This window comes from Carcharhinus amblyrhynchos, chromosome 9, assembly GCF_965287045.1.
Source record: "Carcharhinus amblyrhynchos chromosome 9, sCarAmb.v2.hapA, whole genome shotgun sequence".
NCBI classification, from domain to species: Eukaryota; Metazoa; Chordata; class Chondrichthyes; order Carcharhiniformes; family Carcharhinidae; genus Carcharhinus; species Carcharhinus amblyrhynchos.
In genome coordinates this window covers 45,446,462-45,468,594 of record NC_137332.1, presented here as the reverse complement: position 1 = coordinate 45,468,594, position 22,133 = coordinate 45,446,462, and the positions used below count along the sequence as shown (strand labels likewise).

The following is a 22,133-nucleotide window of genomic DNA, read 5'->3' as shown; positions in this document are numbered from 1 at the left end:
GAGTAAGATTTCTTGTGGTATCAGGCAGTGGTCTGCCCAGCTGAAAGTCATTACTGGAGCCTTTTATAAGGCAGGCCCAAGATTGGGCCTGCTGAACAGTACGCCCAGGCAGGGACTATTGTGTCGTGGGCGGCACTGTGGCACTGCTGCCTCAATGTGCCAGGGACCTGTGTTTAATTCCGGCCTTGAGTCACATTCTCCCTGTGTATGCGTGGGATTCCTCCAGGTACTCCGGTTTCCTCCCACAGTCGAAAGATATCCAGGTTAGGTGGATTGGCCATGTTAAATTGCCCCTAATGTCAGGGTATTAGCAGGGCAAATTAAGGTTATGGGAATAGGGCCTGGGTGGGATTGTAGTCGGTGCGGACTCGATGGGTTGACTGGCCTCCTTCTGCACTGTAGAGATTCCATGATTCTATGATGATATACGATGGTAGTGGTTTTACTTTGCATTCTGTAATAAACTATGTTCCTATCCAAATGGGCTCCCTGAGTCATTACAGTTAGTAGGGGTCAGTGGCATTTGACATGGAGGGAGAAGATTGGAGTGGAATGATTAAAAATCATGTATCAGGATGCAGTTTCAACCATAAATCTTGCAGTAATTAATTATAAGATAATAAATGTTACCTCTGAATCCTGGTAAAATCTTTCACTTGTTTTGTACTTCATTTGTAGGCACTTGCTGATTCTGGATTCACAATGGAGGTTTACAATGATGTACGCAATTTATTAACAACAATGATAACTTCAGATACTTTTGCGATTGGAGTCGGTTTGAAAATTTCTGTTGTAAAAGCTGCAGTTGGGTTTGCAGATTTTTCCACATTTCTTAGAAATATAACAACATTTGTGGGGAAGGTAAGTGAATGACCAGTTATAATTGTAAAATTTTTGATTCTGAAATAATTGTTGCAAGACATAAAAATATCCAAAGCGTGACTGATTTCGGTGAACAAGAAAGGTTTATTTTAATAGAGAAACTTTTGCATTTGTTACTGTTACTTTTTTCTTCCATAGGTTTCTGAGTGAGATTCTATCAGTTTTTTTACATATACAACATGGCACAAGTTATATGTAAAGTACGTAAATAACATAAATTAACTGTGTTTTAGTTTTCTTGTGTTGGTTTTCATACGCAGGACAGCGTAAAAAGAATGATGAGTCATGTATAAGATAACATATAAGTTGTGATGTGGTGTACGTTGTACTAAAATACAGGGTGGGATTTTCTGGCCTCTCCCACCAGTGGGATCTTCTGACCCGCCAAAGGCAACCCTCTGAGTCAGGTTCGCTGTTGGCAGGCAGGCAAGCCATGCAAAATGCCACATACACTGGTGAGACCAGGTTCTTGCTCTGGTGGTCAATGGTGAGACATCTCCATTGCTCACAAACACACCATGGGAGGAGGGGGAGTGAGAGTTGAGTGGACCAAAGAATCCTGCCCTCATTGTTTATACCAAGTGAAACACAGACAGCACACATGACACTATAGAGCCTGCTAAATTCTCCAGTTGTAAGATAGCATAGATAATGCACAAAATAATACACTGACTGCAGTGTGTAATTGTTAGGGTCCTGGACCTGGACCTGGACCAGAATGCCAAATTGCATTCAGACGCCAGACTAGACTCCAACAATTTTTCTATTTTGGCATAAATGTGAGGAAAGGGTTTTCCTTCAAGGAATGATTCCACTGACAAAGTAGGGATGTCTTATTGTAAAACAAACAAACTTTATTTAATAACACAGTTTAAATATAACTCTAACAAATGAATCAGCTTAACAATTAATAATTGAACAATATTTAAGAGTGAAAGGTAACAATTTTACTTTCTGGCTTGTGATTGTTCCAGTTCTAAATAAGCCCCATTCGTGCAAACTCAAATCCCTTCACTTCTCGTTCCACATATTACCATTTTTTCTGGCATTGCTGTTTCTGAGCTACATATCGCCTCCCCTCTCACCATTAAAGATTGACTTGCTCATGCATCCGTCAAGGATTTAACCTCTTTACCTACTCAACCTTGTACACAAGAGTAAACCTTAGAGGCATATAAATAAAATCTTCAGAAAACCTGACATTTGCTTATCAACCAACCTCTGAACTGGTTATACATTCTTCTGCACCTCTTCCTCTTCAACCATGATTTCTTTTACCAATTTAACAAACCCAGCTGGCTTACCCAGCTGTAACACAGCTATCTTCCCAGTATTTTTCTTAAGCCTTCAACACTGTGACACTGTATCCAACTTTATTACAATGAAAACATTTAATGTTTCTTATCTCTCTTCCACCCTCATATGTTTCCTTTTTAAACTTGAAGCAAACTGCCCTTTCTATCTCCAACGAGATGTCCTTTGCCTTGACCACCTCTGGATTTCTCTTTTCCCAATTTCTATTCTAGTGATTGAAATTGATTTTGCAAACCAAACCCTGATTTATGGACTAATTCAAAATCATTTGCCATTTCTGCTGCTAATCTTACAGTTTTAACCCTTTGCTGTTCCATGTGAGTTTCACTACTGTAGGAAGTGAATTTATAATTTCTTCCAAAATAACCATTTCTATTTTGGTATAAAATGAGGAAAGAATACTTCTTTCCAGGAATGATTCCACTGATAAACTAGGGATCCTTTATAGTAAAACAAACTTTGTTTAAGAACACAGTTTAAATATAACTCTAACAAGTGAAGCAACTCGACTACTAACAGTTGAACAATATTTAAAAATGAAAAAGAAACTGTTTTAATTACTCATCACTTTTTCAGTTCCAAAGAAGCAACTTCCTCTTACAGATTTGAATGCCACTTTAAATATAGTTAGCAATTATAAATATACATGCCATAATGAGTGTGGGCAGTCTTGAAGCTTTCATAGATTCATAGAATCCCTACAGTACAGAAAGAAGCTATTCAGCCCATTGTGTCTGCACCAACCACAATACCACCCACGCCCTATTCTCATAATCTCACATATTTACCCTGCAAATCCCCTGACTATGGTCAACTTAGCATGGCCGGTTACCCTAATCCACAAGCCTTTGGATTATGGGAGGAAACCAGAGCACCCGGAGGAAACCCACAGAGATTCACAGAGAATGTGTAAACTCCACACAGGCAGTGACCCATGGCCAGAATTGAACCCACGTCCCTGGCATGTGAGGCAGCAGTCCTAACCATTATGCCAAAAAGAGAAAGAGTTCCAGAAGCCTTAGAAATCCTTCAAACTTCAATGACGCTTCAGCTGCAACTGAATGGTCTTCTGAAAAAGCTATTTCTCTCTGCACATAAATCACATCATCACATGACCCTGTAAATCATTCTTATCTGAAATCCCAGGAGACCTTATGTAAACAAAAGTCCATTAATTCCACTAAACATAATTACTTGCAAGTTTGAAATGAGTAATTATCCCGTTCTCCCTGCATCTGAGCTGCATTCCCTCCAGACATATCGACAACCTATAGAATTAAGCTGAATTTTTAAATATTGTCCATATATATATATGTTCATCTCAATTGCACCATCATTATCACAGTGATATATATTGTAAAAAGATAAGACAGAGGCTGCAGTGTCATTATTTGTATGACAAGCCACAGACTACACTGTGGCATTATATATAAAAATGCCATTTATTACATGGAAGATATGCACGCTAACAATCAGGGCCAACAAACTTCCTAGAATTCAATCTATCATGGTGACACAATGCCATTAAAATGGAGTTGATTCATGTCTACTTGATAGTGCAAATCTACACCTTAGAAGAAAGTATTTTTCAACAGTTTATCTAAATCACACATTCCAGATTTCTATGAAACTAATCGCACATGGGTGTAAATACACATTGTTAATGACATAGCATATGCTGATCCGTGCCTTTTTCAAAGGAATCAAGGCAGGTTCTAAAACAAAGCCAACTGATTAGATCAGGCAGATTGGAGCTTACTTGCTGTCTAAGGGTCAATGCAAACACTGATAGATTCATTTAATGAATGAAACTTGTGATGTTATTCAGAATTATCCTGATAACACATTGGTTTTTTTTAGGATGTTGATTTTGTTCGTGTTCGTACTAAAGTTCAAACTGCTCACTTCAAAATGAGGAGAGACAATTTGCTTTTGGATGAAGATATGGCTCAATCCCTCATGGAACTTCCAGATGAATACAATTATGGAATGTATGCTAAATTCCTCGCGGATTATGGTACACATTACTATGCCTCAGGAACAATGGGAGGTGTTTATGAGTTCACAATTGTCTTTAATAAGAAGGCATTGGCAGAGTCAGGTTTGTGTCAATTGATACTACGCTGTTGCTTCAACAAAGTTACACTGAGTTAATATTATAAAATTACTTCAAGATAAAGTTAAGCAATGCCAGCTCAAACTTGTCCACCATGTCGCCAGATCATAAATATGTGACTGTTATCGGTCAGTTACTGTACCTGGTGCAATGGATGAGAAAACTGTGTGCATGTAATTGAATGCCTTTCATTGATTAGTACAACAGAAAGGAAAATCAGGCAGGGAGTCAACAGACAGTTGAGCCATTGCCTTGCATTTCAGCTAAAATGGGTGCATTGTGTGCAATGCCATTAGAAATCAATCAATATTTCAAATTTAACTTTTCTCTTTCATTTTGCTGCAGTTCTTTTTTATCATCCTGTGTTGTTCCCTTCCTTTGCCATTTATTTGCCTTCAACCTGCTGTAGTCTTGCTAATTTCTTTTTTGGTCTCCCTTTCTGTCATCTCTATTTCGCTTCTTTTGCTGTTTTTTGATTTCTACTTGCATTTTTATCTTCCATTACACTTTTTTTCTCCCTTTGTGAATCATGAAGTCTCTCCTCGACCTCCTCAAATTTTATATATATATACTTATTATGTGTGTATGTGTGACATTAAAAACATTTGCAAAGATGCTCCAGTAAGTTACTCCAGTAAGGGCATATTTTCAGATAATCTCAGAACTAATTTATAGGTTTGCAAACCTTATAAGTTCACAACAAAATCATTTCTGAGCCATTGCTTTCATGTGGAACATTACTGTGGCCATTGGAAGCATTTATGGACACCATTTCATACAGTTTTGCTAAGTAACTTGACTGCCATTTTGGTGTAAATTTCCTCTCAAATTCTATAAGGGATAAAATATTATATTTCCCATGTACCATTATTTTAGAGACAATGGGTGGGATCTTACTACCTCGCTTGGGCAAGACTGGAAATTCCTGCCCGAGGTCAAAGGAGATTCAGTTGTCGGACCCTCACCCACTCCGATTCCATGTCAGGCAAGATGGTAGACTTCCGGCCAATGTTTGATTCTAGGAAGATTATAGTTGTGAAGGTCAGGTAACTAAAATGCTGTACTTTAAAGAGTGCCACTGTTTGCAAAGAACAGTCCAGAGAGATGTTTTCTTTTGGGAGTTAGTGTTAAGAATTGAAGATAATTAAAATTTAAAAAATGAACTTTAGATAAAATAAATAAAGGGTTGATAGGTTCAGCTGTTTGAAGTAGTGTTTTGTATGATACCAGTAAGATAAACAAGTGTTTATCCATGTGACTAGGGGAAAACAATGGATGTAGAACTTCAAAGTGGAGAGAATTGGCAGTTAGGTGTTAAAAGCCGGGTCCACAGAGTGGGTAAGATCAAAGAGAAAGAATGATATATCCATAGCACAATAACTGGAGAAAGGGATACAGTAGAAGCAGCTACCATAATAGTCATACTTAGCTGCAGAGAACTGTCTTCCACAAAAACAAGTTATTGCACAAGGATAGCTGCTTAGAATCCAAAACTCAACATAGAAGATTATGCCTTTGCTGAAACTGAAGACAGTTTTCTCAAACATAGACAAGTAACCTGTATGTGGTAACTATCTGTTGGATTTAGTTCCTAGAGTTGTATGATATTGGATGTTGTTTGGGGAAAAGGGTGTCTCAGAGTTCAGGAAACATATTAGTTGGGAACTAAAGGGTAACTTCATGAGGTACTTATGTGAATAGTCATCAGTGTAGTTACTTGTACTATTATACATTATAGTTCTACTTGTCATGTTTCGTTGTAAGGTAATAATTATTCTTTACTAACTTTTGATTATCTTTTCTCACAGTATGCTAACTTAAAAATATATACCACAAAGAACCAGTGTTCCAAGTTGCCCCTCTGGGATTTGGGATGCCCTTGCATTTAACATCAGTAGAGTTCTTAACAGTTATATCTAAATTATTTTTAAAATGTTCAGTAAACACTGGAAGACTACGTTGTTAAGGAGATGGGTGGAGCTTAAGAAAGTTCTTTTGGTTTCAGTTTATCCATGATTTTGCTTGAAGCAGGGATTAGTTACAGTTTTTGACCTCTTGTGGTTTGCTCCTAACAGAGAACCCCTGGAAGCTGTTAGCATTGTCCAGAGAGTGAAGGCTTAGAAAGGTCCTGCAGGGCTGAGGTGGTGGCAGCGGATGGTCACTATTCTGTGCCAGGCAGTTATGGCTCAGAAGAGGCCCATGGAGCTATTTATAGTTTTGAGGCAGCTGGGAAGCTGGAGCTCAGAGAAACACAGGGACCTTGCCAGCTTTGTGAAGCTAGTGGTTTGTGAGAGAGTTGCAATAATGCTGATAATTGAAAGCAGGAGGGCAGCTTTTTGAATCCTATGGAACACAATCTCAGGTGAAGAGATTTGCAGGTGAGTATTCATTGTGGCAATCCTAGTCAGAACAGCTTGTGATGGAACTCAAAGGCTAGATCATCAGAACTGAAGAGTGGAAACACCTTGTTAGGGAAAGAAAAATTTTAAACAAGATTTTGTGGTACGTTAGGCATTGACATCTCGATGGGTTGCTGAAAAATCTATGGAAGCTACCTTGGTTTCATCCGCCATTTGATGTGAAATGTGCTGTGTATAATCACAGTTTGCCTGTTCGTGTGTATTTACTTAACTCTAATTCTGGATGTTAGAGTATAAGATAGATATTGTAAATTGTTTACTTTTCTGACTTTGTGTAGTTTTTTTTTGCTTGTTTAAAACTGTGGAATCTTGTGGCTTTATTCCCCGAATGGGTAACTGGAATTTCAAACTTTAAGCAAAACTTTAATGGCACCTATCCCAATCATATCACATCACATTACCATCCAGCCCATTTAGTCTGCAGTGACTCTCTGATGGAGCCTCCCACCAATGCGCTGGCCCCCATTCTATTGAAAGAAATCCCACAACACCAGCTTATGGGATTTCTTTCTGTTTTACCCCAGTCCAGCACCGGCATTTCCACATCATGACTACCCCATTCTATCCCCATAACTCCACACACTTACCATGGTTAATCCACCCAACCTTCGCACCTTTGTACACTAAGGGGCAATTTAGCGTGGTCAATCCATCTAACCTGCACACCTTTGGACTGTGGGAGGAAACTGGAGCACCTGGAGGAAACCCATGCAGACACAGAAGAACGTGCAAACTCCACACAGATAGCCACCCCAGGCTGGAATTGAACCCAGGTCCCTGGTGCTGTGAGGCAGCAGTGCTAACCACTGTGCCACTGTGCTCATGATAGCAAGGTAGAGTAATACTGAAGCATGTTCTGAATGAATTCACATCCAAGTGCCATATTTACGTGTTTTTTCATTAATTTAAAGGTGTGACTGCATCCGAAGCTGGATATTGTATTACAGGATCGTTAGGAGTTGTGCTGTTGCAGGGACCTGCTAATGTAAGTGCAACAATAAAGGCCAAAGGTTGTAACAAAGTACTAAAGGATGAACTAAGTAAGTACCACCACAATTACAGACTCTGAATCATAATATTAAGTTATAGTGAGCTTTTCTGTAATAATAGTAGTTTAACGTTATTTATTACTCCTAGAGAATTCTTTAAAAATTCAAGGGTTGTCACTTGCAAGGCCAGTATTTGTTGCCAATGCTTTATTGTCCTTGAATGCAGTGGCTGGCCAACCATTTTAGAGGGTACTTAAGAGTCGTCCACATTGGTGTGGATCTGGAATCACATGTAGGCCAGATCAGGTAAGGAAGGCAAACATATTTCCCTAAAGGGCATTAGTGAGGCAGATTGTTTTTTAAGATTATTGATAATAGTTTCATGATTGCCATTCCTGAGACTAGCTTTTTAATTCCACATTATGAATTGAATTTAAATTCCACCAGCTGCCAAGGTGAGATTTGAACCCCTGCCCTCAGGGTATTATCCTGAGTCTCTGGATTACAAGTCCAATGATATTACCACAGTGCCAGTTTCCAACCCTATGAAAACAAAGTTCACCGAAAAACAGTAAAAAATTAAACAATAGAATTGAAATTTTCAGTAATTTGGAGTTAAAAGTGAAACATATGATACTAAAAGTTTGATTATTTTATAGAAATATTTACTCATGTCTCTCAGTCACCCTTGATAACCTAGGTTAATGGTTCAGCTATTAACTCAGATTTTGTGGGGATAATGATGGGAAAATTGTCAACATTTATCACCATTATTCAGCAACTTTGGGAATCAACAAATGAGCAGATAATAGGGAAACCCAAAAGTTGCTGTCAATGATTCTGTGCTCCTCCAAAGAACATAAGAACATAAGAAATAGGAGCAGGAGTAGGCCATCAAGCTCTTCAAGCCTGCCCCGCCATTCAATAAGATCATGGCTGATCTGAAGTGGCTCACTTCCACTTTCCTGCTTTCTCCCCATAACCCTTAATTCCCTTGCCTACCAAAAATCTATCTATCCGTGTCTTAAATATATTTAGCGAGGTAGCCTCCACCACTTCAACGGGCAGAGAATTCCAGAGATTCACCACCCTTTGAGTGAAGAAGTTCCTCCTCAACTCCGTTCTAAACTGCTCCCCCCTTATCTAGAGGCTGTGCCCTCTAGTCCTGCTGTCCTTTCTGAGCGGGAAGAACCTCTCTACCTCTACCCTATCCATCCCTTTCATTATCTTATACGTCTCTATAAGATCCCCCCTCATCCTTCTAAACTCCAATGAGTACAGACCCAGTCTATTCAGCCTCTCTTCATAGTCCAACTCCTTCATCTCCAGTATCAGCCTAGTGAACCTCCTCTGCACTCCCTCCAAGGCCAATATATCCTTGTGCAAGTGCAGCAACTAAAACTGCACACAGTACTCCAGCTGCGGCCTCACCAGTGCCTTGTACAGTTGCAGCAAGACCTCCCTGCTTTTATATTCTATCCCCCTCGCTATAAAGGCTAGCATCCCATTCGCCTTCTTGATCACCTGCTGCACCTGCAGACTGGGTTTTTGCGACTCATGCACAAGGACCCCCAGGTCCCTCTGCACTGTAGCATGCTGCAGCTTTTCACCCTTTAAATAGTAATCCGTCCTACTATTATTCCTGCCAAAGTGGATAACCTCACAATTGCTAACATTATACTCCATCTGCCAGGTCCTTGCCTACTCTCTCAGCCTATCTAGGTCCCTCTGCAGACTTTCCACACCCTCTGCACAACTTGCTTTTCCACTTATCTTCGTGTCATCAGCAAATTTCGACACTCTACACTCAGCCCCCTCCTCCAGATCATCTATATAAATGGTAAATTGTTGAGGCCCCAGCACCGATCCCTGCGGCACTCCACTAGTCACCAACCGCCAATCAGAATAGCACCCATTGATACCAACTCTCTGCCTCCTATTAGGCAACCAATCCTCTATCCACCTTACCCCCAACTCCATGCTCCCTAACCTTCTGAAGTAACCTTCTGTGCGGCACCTTATCAAACGCCTTTTGAAAATTGAGAAACACCACATCCACCAGTTTCCCTCTGTCTACCGCACTAGTCACATCCTCATAGAATTCCAATAAATTCGTCAGACACGACTTCCCCTTAACGAATCCGTGCTGCGTCTGCTCTATCAAACAATTCTTCTCAAGGTGCCTCGCTACTTCTTCTTTGATGACGGATTCAAGCACTTTTCCAACAACAGATGTTAAACTAACCGGCCTATAATTCCCTGCCTTTTGCTGCTACCTTTTTTAAACAGCGGTGTAACATTAGCCGATTTCAAATCTTCTGGCACTTCCCCAGAATCCAGTGAGGTTTGGAAAATAATCACTAAGGCATCTACTATCACCTCTGCCATTTCCTTCAGAACTCTGGGATGCATTCCATCCGGTCCTGGGGACTTGTCCACCATCAATCCCGCTAGTCGATCAAGCACTACCTCTCTATTGACAGTATTCGCATTCAGGCCCTCAACTCCTACCATCCTTCTATCTTTAACACCCTTCGCGTCCTCCTCCGTGAAGACCGAGGCAAAAAACTTATTTAAGGCCTCAGCCATTTCCTCGTCCCCACCACTAAATCCCCCCTCTCATCCTCTAAGGGTCCAACATTCACTCTAGCCAGCCTCCTCCTTTTTATATATTTATAAAAACTCTTACTGTCCTTTTTTATATTTAGTGCTAGTTTAGCTTCATAGCCTATCCTTCCTTTCTTTATCAACTTTTTAGTCAATCTTTGTTGATTTTTAAACCTCTCCCAATCTTCCACTCGCCCAGTACATTTAGCCACTCTAAATGCATCAGCTTTTAATTTAATACTCTCCTTTATTTCCTTCGATAACCACAGCTGATTATCCCTTCTCCTACATTCCTTCTTTACCATCAGAATAAATTTCTGCTGAGCACCGAAAAAGATCTCCTTAAAGATCCTCCACTGTTCCTCAGTCGTCCTACCAACCAATCTGCGCCCCCAATCTACATTCGCCAATTCCTCTCTCATCCTATCATACGCCCATCTGTTCAAACAGAGGACACAGGTCCGGGACCCTACTTTCTCATCCTCCATCTGCATCAAAAACTCAACCATACAATGATCGCTCGGGTTCAGGTTCCACAGTGTGTAGTCTCTAATCAATGGGTGACTTAGTAAGTACTTATACTCTTACACTGTTTGAACATAAGAACATAAGAACATAAGAAATAGGAGCAGGAGTAGGCCATCCAGCCCTTCGAGCCTGCCCCGCCATTCAATAAGATCATGGCTGATCTGTCGCTGCTCAGTTCCACTTTCCCGCCCTCTCCCCATAACCCTTAATCCCCTCTCCTATCAAAAACCCATCAACCCGCGTCTTAAAAATATTTAGCGAGGCAGCCTCCACCACTTCAACGGGCAGAGAATTCCAGAGATTCACCACCCTTTGAGTGAAGAAGTTCCTCCTCAACTCCGTTCTAAACCGCCCTCCCTTTATCTTGAGGCTGTGCCCCCTAGTCCTATTGTCTTTTTTGAGCGGGAAGAGTCTTTCCACCTCTATCCTATCCATCCCATTCATCATCTTATACGTCTCAATGAGATCTCCTCTCATTCTTCTAAACTCTAACGAGTACAAGCCCAGTTTATTCAGCCTCTCCTCATAGCTCAACCCCCTCAACTCCGGTATCAGCCTAGTAAATCTCCTCTGCACTCCCTCCAAGGCCAAAATATCTTTGCGCAGGTGCGGCGCCCAAAAATGCACACAGTACTCCAGTTGCGGCCTCACCAATGCCCTATACAGCTGCAGCAAGACCTCCCTACTTTTATATTCAATCCCCTTCGCTATGAAGGCCAGCATCCCATTCGCCTTCCTGACCACCTGCTGCACCTGCAAGCTGGGTTTTTGCGACTCATGCACAAGGACCCTGAGGTCCCTCTGCACCGTCGCCTGCTGCAGTTTTTCGCCCCGTAAGTAATAGTCCTTCCTACCATTCTTCCTACCAAAGTGGACAACCTCACACTTGCCAACATTAAATTCCATTTGCCATTTCCTGGCCCATTCGCCCAGCCTATCTAGATCCTTCTGCAGACTCTCCACACCCTCCGCACAATTTGCCGTTCCACCAATCTTGCTGTCATCAGCAAATTTCGACACTCTACACTCGGTTCCCTCCTCCAGATCATCTATATAAATGGTAAAAAGCTGAGGCCCCAGCACCGACCCCTGGGGCACTCCACTAGTCACCATCCGCCAATCCGAATAGCACCTGTTGACCCCCACTCTCTGCCTCCTATTTGACAACCAATCCTCTATCCACGCCAACACCCTACCCCCAACTCCATGTCCCTCGACCTTCTGCAATAACCTCTTGTGAGGCACTTTGTCAAACGCCTTCTGAAAATCTAGAAAGACCACATCCACCGGCTCTCCTCTATCCACCGCCCTAAACACATCCTCATAGAACTCCAGTAAATTTGTCAGACACGACTTCCCTTTAATGAAACCGTGCTGCGTCTGCTCTATCAAGCAATTCCCTTCAAGATGCCTCGCAATTTCCTCCTTAATGACAGATTCTAACATTTTACCTACCACAGACGTTAAACTAACCGGCCTATAATTCCCCGCCTTTTGCCTGGCACCCTTCTTAAACAACGGCGTAACATTAGCCATTTTCCAATCATCCGGCACTTCCCCGGAATCCAGCGACGTTTGGAAAATAACCACCAAGGCATCCACTATCACCTCCGCCATTTCTTTCAGAACCCTCGGATGCATTCCATCCGGTCCTGGGGACTTGTCCACAATCAGCCCCTCCAGTCTGTCGAGCACCGCCTTTCTAGTAACAGTAATGTCATTAAGACCCTCCAGTCCTACCACCTTTCCATCGCTAACACCCGGCAAATTATTCACGTCCTCCTCCGTGAAGACAGAAACAAAAAAGTTATTCAATACCTTAGCCATATCCCCATCCCCTACCACTAGGTCCCCTTTCTCATCCTCTAAAGGACCAACATTCACCCTAGCCAGCCTCTTCCTTTTTATATATTTATAAAAACTCTTGCTATCCTTTTTTATATTAAGCGCTAGCCCAGCTTCATAGTTTCTCCTACCCTTCTTTATCAACTTGTCAATCTTTGTTGACATTTAAACCTCTCCCAATCCTCTTCTCGCCCACTACTCTTAGCTATTCTAAATTCCTCCGCTTTTAGTTTAACACTTTCCTTCACCTCCTTCGTTATCCACGGCTTATTACCTCTCCTCCTACTATCCTTTTTGACCATCGGAATAAATTTCCGTTGAGCACCAAGAAAGATCTCCTTAAAGATCCTCCACTGCTCCTCAACAGACCCTCCCTCCAACGCGCTCTCCCAGTCCACATTCGCCAATTCTTCTCTCATCCTACCGTATTCCCCTCTATTCAAACAAAGGACGCGTGTCCGGGAACCCACTTTCTCCTCCTCCATCTGCACCAGAAACTCCACCATACAATGATCACTCTCCCCAAGAGGATCCTTCACCACAAGGTCCCTAATTCTACCCGCTTCATTACATAGCACCAGATCCAAGATAGCTCGCTCCCTCGTCGGCTCCAACACACACTGTTCGAGGAAACTATCCCGGCAGCATTCCAAGAACTCTTCCTCGAGCCCCCCACGTCCAACATGGGTCGACCAATCAATATGCAGATTGAAATCTCCCATAACTACGGCCGTCCCATTCCTGCACGCCGCACTTATTTGCGCGTTAACAGCCCGCCCCACCTCCAGATCATTATTCGGGGGCCTATAGACGACACCCACCAGCGTCTTCCTCCCTTTGCTGTTCCTAATCTCCACCCACAACGATTCCACCCTCTGCTCCTTGGCTCCAATATCATCCCTTGCTACCACCGTGATGCTATCCTTAATCAGCAGAGCTACGCCCCCCCCTTTTCCCTCCTGCCTATCCTTCCTAAACACTTGATAGCCCTGGACATTCAGCTCCCAGTCCCTGTCACCTTGCAGCCACGTCTCTGTAATGGCCACCAGATCGTATCCATTTGTGTCGATCTGCGCCATCAGCTCATCCACTTTATTCCGAATGCTTCGTGCATTCAGATAAAGTGCTTTCATCCCAGCCTTCACCTGGACCCTATTTGCCGCAACGCCACCAACTATACTCACGCCCCCTACTCCCTCTATTATTGGGACATCCTCGGCCTCTTCCTTTACATTGTCACTCTCCTTAACTTTAGACCTCGTAAGGTCACCTACCCTCGCACCCTCCCCCCCCACCTAATTAGTTTAAAGTCCTGTCTACAGTCCTCTTTACTCGATTCACCAGCACTCTGGTCCCAGCACGGTTCAGACTAACCCCATCCTGCCCGAACAGGTCCCACCTACCCCAATACTGGTGCCAATGCCCCATAAATTCAAACCCATTCCTCCCACACCAATCCCTGAGCCACCCATTCACTTCCTTAATCCTGTCAACCCTACGCCCATCTGCACACGGTTCAGGCAGTAGCCCAGAGATAACCACCTTGTCGGTTCTACTTTTTAATTCTATTCCCAGCTTTTCATACTCCCTCCCCAGATCCTCAGTTCGCATTTTGCCTACGTCGTTGGCATCCACATGTACCACAACGACCGGATTCTCACCCTCCCACTCCAGGTTCCTCTGCAGCCCAGATGCGACATCCCGTACCCGAGCACCAGGCAGACAACACACCCTTCTGTGCACTTTGTCATTGTGACAAAGGACAGTGTCAATACCCTTCACCGCACTATCCCCAATCACTACTACGTTCCTTTTCCCTTTCTCTTTGCCTATGTCCTGCTGCAGCACTGTACCGTGTGCAGCTTGCTCACCAACCTCACCTTCCTCATTCTCGTCCAGCCTGGAAGCAAGAACCTCAAACCTGTTATGCAGATTAAGAGGCTGAGGCCTCCGCTCCTCACCCCCCTTCCTCCTCCCAGCAGCCCCCTCTTGTCCCTGACCCTTAGAGTTAGCCAGTCTAGGGGGGGTGGATGTCACTTGCACCCCATTGACAATGGCACCCTCTCTCCCCCTGATGAGCCTCAGTGTCTGTAGCTCAGAGGCCAGCTCATTTACCCTGAGCTGGAGCTCCTCTAGCAACCTGCACTTACTGCAGACATGGTCACTGGGATGAACCCTAGGGTCCACCAGTTCCCACATCATACAGAAACCACACATCACATGCCCCTCCATTATTCACTCTAGTAGTTTTGAAAAAATTTTTTTGTTTTTTTTGTTTTTCAACCGAACTCACCTGGCCTTTTTTCCTTCCAGCCCTTTTTGATATTAAGCCCTAGTAGCTCACTCTGCTTCCCACTCACTCCGCTGCCCGCTGTCTACACCAGGCCTCCTTTTAAACCTGGCGCTGATTTAAAGCTGATGGCCCACAACTGCCTGCTAACCACTCCCTCAGAATTCTTAAAGCAGTAAATACAATAAATAAATGCTTTAAACAGTTCTACAAAGAACAAAGTGCTTTAAACTTATTTTAAACAGGTTTTTAACAGGTAAAATCTTAGCTCTCTCTCTGCTCCTTCACTCGTCTGCTCCAGCAAACAATGGAAGGCTTCACCTTGTGGTCAGTTGATATTTAAATCTGATGGACCACAACTGCCTGCTAACCACTCCCTCAGAATTCTTAAAGCAGTAAATACAATAAATAAATGCTTTAAACAGTTCTACAAAGAACAAAGTGCTTTAAACTTATTTTAAACAGGTTTTTAACAGGTAAAATCTTAGCTCTCTCTCTGCTCCTTCACTCGTCTGCTCCAGTAAACAATGGAAGGCTTCACCTTGAACAATGGAAGGCTTCACCTTGTAAAAATTCTTGACAGTGTACAAAAACAAAATATGTGGATGCTTAGCAGGCAGCATCTGTGGGGAGAAACAGATGTTTCGAGTCACTAACCTTTCATCATGACATTGTACCTAGTTCCTCCCACAGTCTGAAAGACGTGCTGATTAGATGCATTGGCCATGCTAAATTCTCCCTCAGTGTACCCAAACAGACACCAGAGTGTGGCGACTAGGGGATTTTCACAGTAACTTCATTGCAGTGTTACTGTAAGCCTACTTGTGACATGAATAAATAAAATTTAAACTAACTGAATGATGCATAGCTTGATAATGACAACTAGCATTTTAACTGTTGATAAGCAGCCTTTCTTGCCATGAAATGATAATTTTATACTCATGGAATATCACATTTTTCTATTATGATAAAAAATCTACATACTTTGAACTTTTTAAAATTTGTTTATGTCAATATCTAGATCCAATCTTCCTCATTGAATTCCCTATTTGAAAATTTTAATGATTGCGAAAAATGTCTCCCTAGAATACTGTCTGGGAGAATACTTCAATTTGATTGACTGTTTAAACTGTTGCTGACACAGTTTTTTCCAGCATAAATTTTGTTACTGTCAGGGTAAAAGATCACTAGATCTTTGAGGGCAGTCTTCTTTGAAGTCCAAAAGAGGGTTAGTTCGCTCAGTTGGCTGGACGGCTGGTTCGCGATGCAGGGCGAATGTCAACAGCACGTGTTCAACTCCCAGACCAGCTGAAGTTATTTACGAAGGCATCTTCTCAATCTTGCCTCTCGCCTAAGTTGTGGTGACCCTGAGGTTAAATCATCACCAGTTTGCCCTCTCTGAAAAGGGGAGTACAACCCATGGTCTTCTGGTCTGTAGCAACATTGCATTTCTTTGGCAAGCACTGTTGCTTTGCTGCATTTTATGAAATGTAACCCATTAATTTTCAACAAACATTGTAGATGATTTATTAAGGTCCACTCCAGTGATCAAGGAGTGCTGTGAACATCACACTGACCCCAAGTTATGATGGCACTGAAACAGAATCTCTTGTGGCCATCAGAAGTGGAGGTACTGCACACCTTTACTGCTTTCAGGCCTCTTTTTATGAAAATGAGTAGGAAACTGTGACACAGACATCATCCTATCTGCAGGATACATTCTGAATAATGTAGTAGTTCAGTTGAATATATTTACCCTTACAAATGCACTCAATGTTACAAGTTTACCATCAGTGTGAAGTGGTTTCAGTTTTGCATGAATGCTAACGTTGTAGATTCAGCAAAGTCCAAAACAAAGTGGTGAGAGTTTACCTTCTCCAGGGAGTTTAACACCACCATGTTGTAGCATCAAGGCAATACAAAACTAAATTATGTCCTATGAACAAAATTGTTTTTTTTTGCTGTCAAATTTCCTATCTTTCTTTTGTCCCATTGCACCAGATGCACAACTGTTGATGGTGGCATTTCTCAAGAGAGTTAAAGTTACTTTATTTTGTTGGAGCATAGATATCATGGCTATGATGGGATTGGCAACTCTCTCTCTCTCACACACAATCTCTCAAAGCAAGGAAGATGCTTGCCATGGAGTACAGCCCACAGCAAGAGCTTATGTGTGGATCCAATTTACATGGAGACAGTTGCTTTACAGCTACCACATGATTGTGACTGACCAGAAAACTCTCTTACTATTTGCACCTGTCATAGGCATATCAGAAGGGCTTACAGGTTGATAATCTGGGGATGAATAGCTACTTTCCCTGAGGGAACTACTTAAAAATACTTCCAAAAAGGAGAGATAAAGCCGGCACTCTGTAAATGGTGATTTTAGGACATTTCACCACAGCCCAGGATCAAGTTTAAAAGTTGCAGTGTCAGGATATCTTACCTTGATGCCAGATCTGTTCTAAGGAGACCAGAAATGAAAAAGTACTTATGTCCTGGATTCAGAAGTCCTTGCAATCCTTTAACCACCAGATTTCCAGTGTGTTAGAGGGAGGGTTAAAATACCCTACCCCACCCCACTCATTTAAGTGTCAGCATGGAGCACTCCATGAGCATAACCAAATGGAGAGTAGAATTTTTTTTTAGCCCAGGTTATATCACATAAGTACAACCTTACAGCTTCCCACAGCAGTCATTCTACAGCCCAAGTGAGATTGAAATGTCACTTGGGCAGTAGGATGACTGCTGTGTGAGGCTGTAAGGTTAAAGGATTGCAAGGACTTCTGAATCAAGGACATAAGTATCTTTTCATTTCTGGTCTCCTTTGACCGCTCCCCGCTCCCCCTGACCTGACCCTCTGATCTCAACTCCCTGACTTTGGCTCTGTACCCCACCAGATGCCTCTGATTTCCCAGGCCTGCAATCTCCATCATCAACTTCGCCTCCAGGAATCTTCAGTCCATGATCCCACTCTCCCTCCTCTCTGCTACCCAGCTGTAACCTGGTGTCAAAGGTGTACCCTCCTGATAGTCAGCCAGTATCTCGACCTGTCTGACAGTGGTCGGGAAATAGAGAAAGACAACATTAATCATATTCTGCCTTAAAATTTAGCAGGATCTCTGATAACCTTCTAGTTTTAGGTTTCTGTTGTTCCCCTGCCTCTGAGTAAAAATCCAACCCTGTATGTTGAACATTGAAGGCATTTTATTCTCTTCCAATGCTATAATTTATCTGAAAATTAATTAAAATACAAATAGCATAGTAGAAGAAGGAAAAACCAGCATGAGGGGAGAAAGCTATCATGGGGAAATACTTTCTATTGAATTTAAAAAGACGCTGAAAATAATTTTTGCATTTCTTAAATTAGATTCATTCTATGTATGTTATGCTGTTCATCTGAAGGAAATTACATTATTGTGTGGAAAAGTAATTGTTTTCTTTCATTATTATTTTAGCTTCAGATGATTCCAGTAGCCTTGTCAAAGATGTTCTCCCCCACGTAATAGGGGGAGATCTGAAATCAAGTGCTGGACTACTAGGTCGAGGAATACCAGATGTCAAAATGTATCGACGCTGGGGTAAATCTTTGAAATACATGCCAGCTGTCATTGATTTTGAGGTAAAAATATGCCGTCAGAGAAATACACTTACGTATAAGCAGAGTTAGGATTTAGGTCTGTATCAATATGGTGGCATAGCGGTTAGATCCTCACAGTGCTAGTGTCCTGGGTTCGATTCCCGGCTTGGGTCATTGCCTGTGTGGAGTCTGCACGTTCTCCCTGTGTTTGCGTGGGTTTCTTCCAGGTGCTCTGGTTTCTTCCCACAGTCCGAAAGACGTGCTGGTTAGATGCATTGGCTGTACCAAATTCTCCCTCAGTGTACCTGAACGGATGCTGGAGTGTAGCAACCAGGGGATTTTCACAGTAACTTTATTGTAGTGCCTACTTGTGACATTAATAAATAAACTTTACAATTAATAATTATTTAAATAAAATTAACATCCCATACCTTAATCTCGTGCAATTAATACACTGACTGTCAAAATAGACCACGTGAGAAGCTTAAGAACTCAAACGAACAATTACCTTCATTTACGTTGAAGCACTGAAGATCTGTGAACAAAAGGCATTTGTTGGGGAATGTTTTAATGCATGTTAAACATGGTGTTTGATAATTGGTAAAGATAAAGTTGAAACAATAAATTAAGGAAAATAATTTTTCCATCAGAGCAATGGCAAAATCAGAACATGAACAGTTGTGAGTGAAAGTAGACAACATATGGGCATGATTTGTAATAAGTTTGTAATTTTCCTTGGAGATGAATCTCTGAAAGTTTGGGCATCACTGGTTGGCCAGCACCACTTGCCTATCCCTAGTTGCTCTTGGAGGGCAGTTGAGACTCAACCACATTGCTGTGGTTCTGGAATCACATGTAGACCAAACCAAATAAGAACAGCCAATTTCCTTCTCTAAAGGACGTTAGTGAACTAGATGGGTTTCTCCAACAATTGACAATGGTTTCCTGGTCATCAGTAGATTCTTAATTCCGGATATTTTTTCTTTATTTAGTGCTTTTACATGTCAATCAGCAGCAAAGCCTGGGATATAGCAAAACCCAAACCATAGCAATGTTACAAACAGCTGTCGTAATGATTTTGAATCAAATATTTAGAAAGACACTAAACGTAACAGAAAAGAATTAGCAAGCTCTTAGATCTGATTCTAATAGGTATTAATTTAATAGGTTCAACATTTTTGTATTAATAGGCAAATCAACAAAAAAAACACTGACTTAAGAAATAGACTTTTACCATTGATTAACTCGAAACTCCATTTCTTTAATACTCTAGATCATGCCAATTTATGACTTAGTGGCCAGAAGTAATCTTCATGGTGTTGAAAGCAAACGGCAAAATTTGAAAAGAGCAATGGAAGAGTTCTTGGAAGAATTTCATCCTTGCAGGTGTCCCGTGTGCTATAATAATGGAAAAGCAGTTCTTTTCAACAATGTCTGTACCTGTGAATGTCTGCCTGGTTATGAAGGGAAAGCATGTCAGGAAACTAAACGAGAGGGTAAGAAATTGTGACAAGTTATTACAAGATTCCATGTGGCAAGGATCCATGTTACTGTTGAAAACTTACCAGTGATTCACAGACCTTATAATTCACTCCTTTGTGCCAAATACAGTGACGTTAATCCTTTCAGATGTTTGCTTCACTACTTATTTAATTTCTGCTTTAAACAATTTTAGTGCTGTCTATCTGAAATACTCTGAATTGGGTTTATTCAACTTCCTTTCAAAACTAACCTGTCACCAAATTCTGACTCTTTGTGTTCAACATTCCAAACGTGTCTTTGAAGTTTTCTCCTGGCACTGATACGGACACACGTAATGACACAGCTTGATGCGCACTGCAGAATTGTGTTATTGGCTGGCCAGTCTTGAGACTAATGGGAAATGTAATAAATAGAATAATATTTGGGGTTTCACCCTTATAATATTGTGGCTGAGTTTATTTGTCTGACTGTTGTTGAACTCTGTGGGCTACAACAGCATATGATCATTGTGATTGGCTGTACAATCCTGCAACATGTATGGTTCAGACAATTCTTTAAAATCTCAAATCTGAATTTCAATTTGAATGCCAAATATGTGAAGGAAGAGTGCATCTTGTTGAGATTTTGTCCTATACTTAACCATAAGGGCAAAATTGCCCCTTAGTGTTAGGGTAATGAGTAGGGTAAGTAAATATGTGGGTTTATGGGGATAAAGCCTGGGTAGATTTGTTGTCAGTACAGGCTCCGATGGGCCAAATGGACTCCTGCACTGTAGGAATTCTAAGATTCATGGCTTATTTTGATGGTACAATATAATTTATGTTTATTTATTCTAATCATTTCAGAGAGTAATGATTTAGATGTAGTGAGTACATTCTAGGCAAAAAAAAAAGCTCATGTCTGGAGAGATACTTGCACAATTATTTCTTTGCCAGGCTGTGTGAAATGATCTTGCAACCATTGGTTTTGTGGCTTTCTGAAAATATATTGCCTATCTGAAATGAATTGCACTTAATTGACTTTGGGAATATTTCACAGTTATAATCTTACATTTTTATAGGGCCCACTCATGGAAATTGGGGCTGTTGGTCGGGATGGACACCATGCCAAAATGGTTTGAAACAACGGACACGGAACTGTGATCATCCACCTCCTAAAAATGGTGGTGTCACGTGCCTTGGAAAGAGCACACAAACTCAGTATTGTTAAACAAAATATTACAAAATGCATTTTAGCTTACTGTTGTCACTGACAGAATGTATTTGCTCACTCACTGCCCATGATCAGTATGTTATGTGTGGAAAGACATGTGCCTTTTCTTATCGTTGGAATTGCGTATGCCAATTAAATAATTCAGCAGCAAGCTTTGGTGAGTTTTAAAAAAGAATGTTGTTTATTCTGATGCACTTACCCCGAATTAATGCAACAACTGACACTTGATCTCACGCAAGCATTCATTCATACCCAAACATACACATATAAAGATTGGAAACAGATAGGGATAGTGCACTTTTATAGATTATAGTTACTTCAGTCGCTGATTTTCGATTTTCAGCCTCCCATGTAGCAGGTCTATGGTTTCTTGAATGGATTTGATGATGTAAAGTTGAAGGGAGGATCTTGTAAAGTGAAAGAAAGTTGTGAATACTCAAATACTTAGGAGGTTGGCTCTCAAGTAAACTTTGAAACCAGAGCAGGTAAGTACTTTGGCTGTTTGTTGACTTGCAGTTTATTTCAGAGGCTGGTTCTCATGGGTCTGGGGTAATAAAGATGAACCAATCTTCAATCTCATGACCACAGAGTTAATATTTCTGCAGTCAATCTAGTCTGGTTTGGAGGGGGAGGCCATTGTGAAACAATGGAAAGTTCATAGCGGCCTTGAGTTTATCTCTGCCCTTTTGTCAAGTATGAAACACTGAGAAGGTAAGCTGGAGACTCCTTAGTCTTTAACCATTGGCCCTTCCTCAAACACTGGGATGTGTGTACTCCACAAATGGCTGTGAGGTACCTTTACCAATGATCACGTTTAATTAGATATCTGCTGAAGACTTGATACTGTCTGTAATCTAAATGGCAAAAT

The 22,133-nt window shown here is 41.6% G+C and overlaps 1 protein-coding gene across 1 annotated transcript in view; it reads left to right on the top strand.

The window, feature by feature from the left end:
* The window catches only part of c8a (complement component 8, alpha polypeptide), a 56,679-nt gene extending 35,417 nt beyond the window's left edge, over positions 1-21,262 (top strand). The window contains exons 6-11 of the mRNA XM_080195551.1: positions 679-861; positions 4,057-4,297; positions 7,644-7,772; positions 18,450-18,613; positions 19,845-20,067; positions 21,114-21,262. Of these exons, the coding sequence (XP_080051677.1) occupies positions 679-861; positions 4,057-4,297; positions 7,644-7,772; positions 18,450-18,613; positions 19,845-20,067; positions 21,114-21,262 (1,089 nt within the window). The remainder of the gene's footprint in view (positions 1-678; positions 862-4,056; positions 4,298-7,643; positions 7,773-18,449; positions 18,614-19,844; positions 20,068-21,113) is intronic.
* The last annotated feature ends 871 nt before the right edge of the window (positions 21,263-22,133 follow it).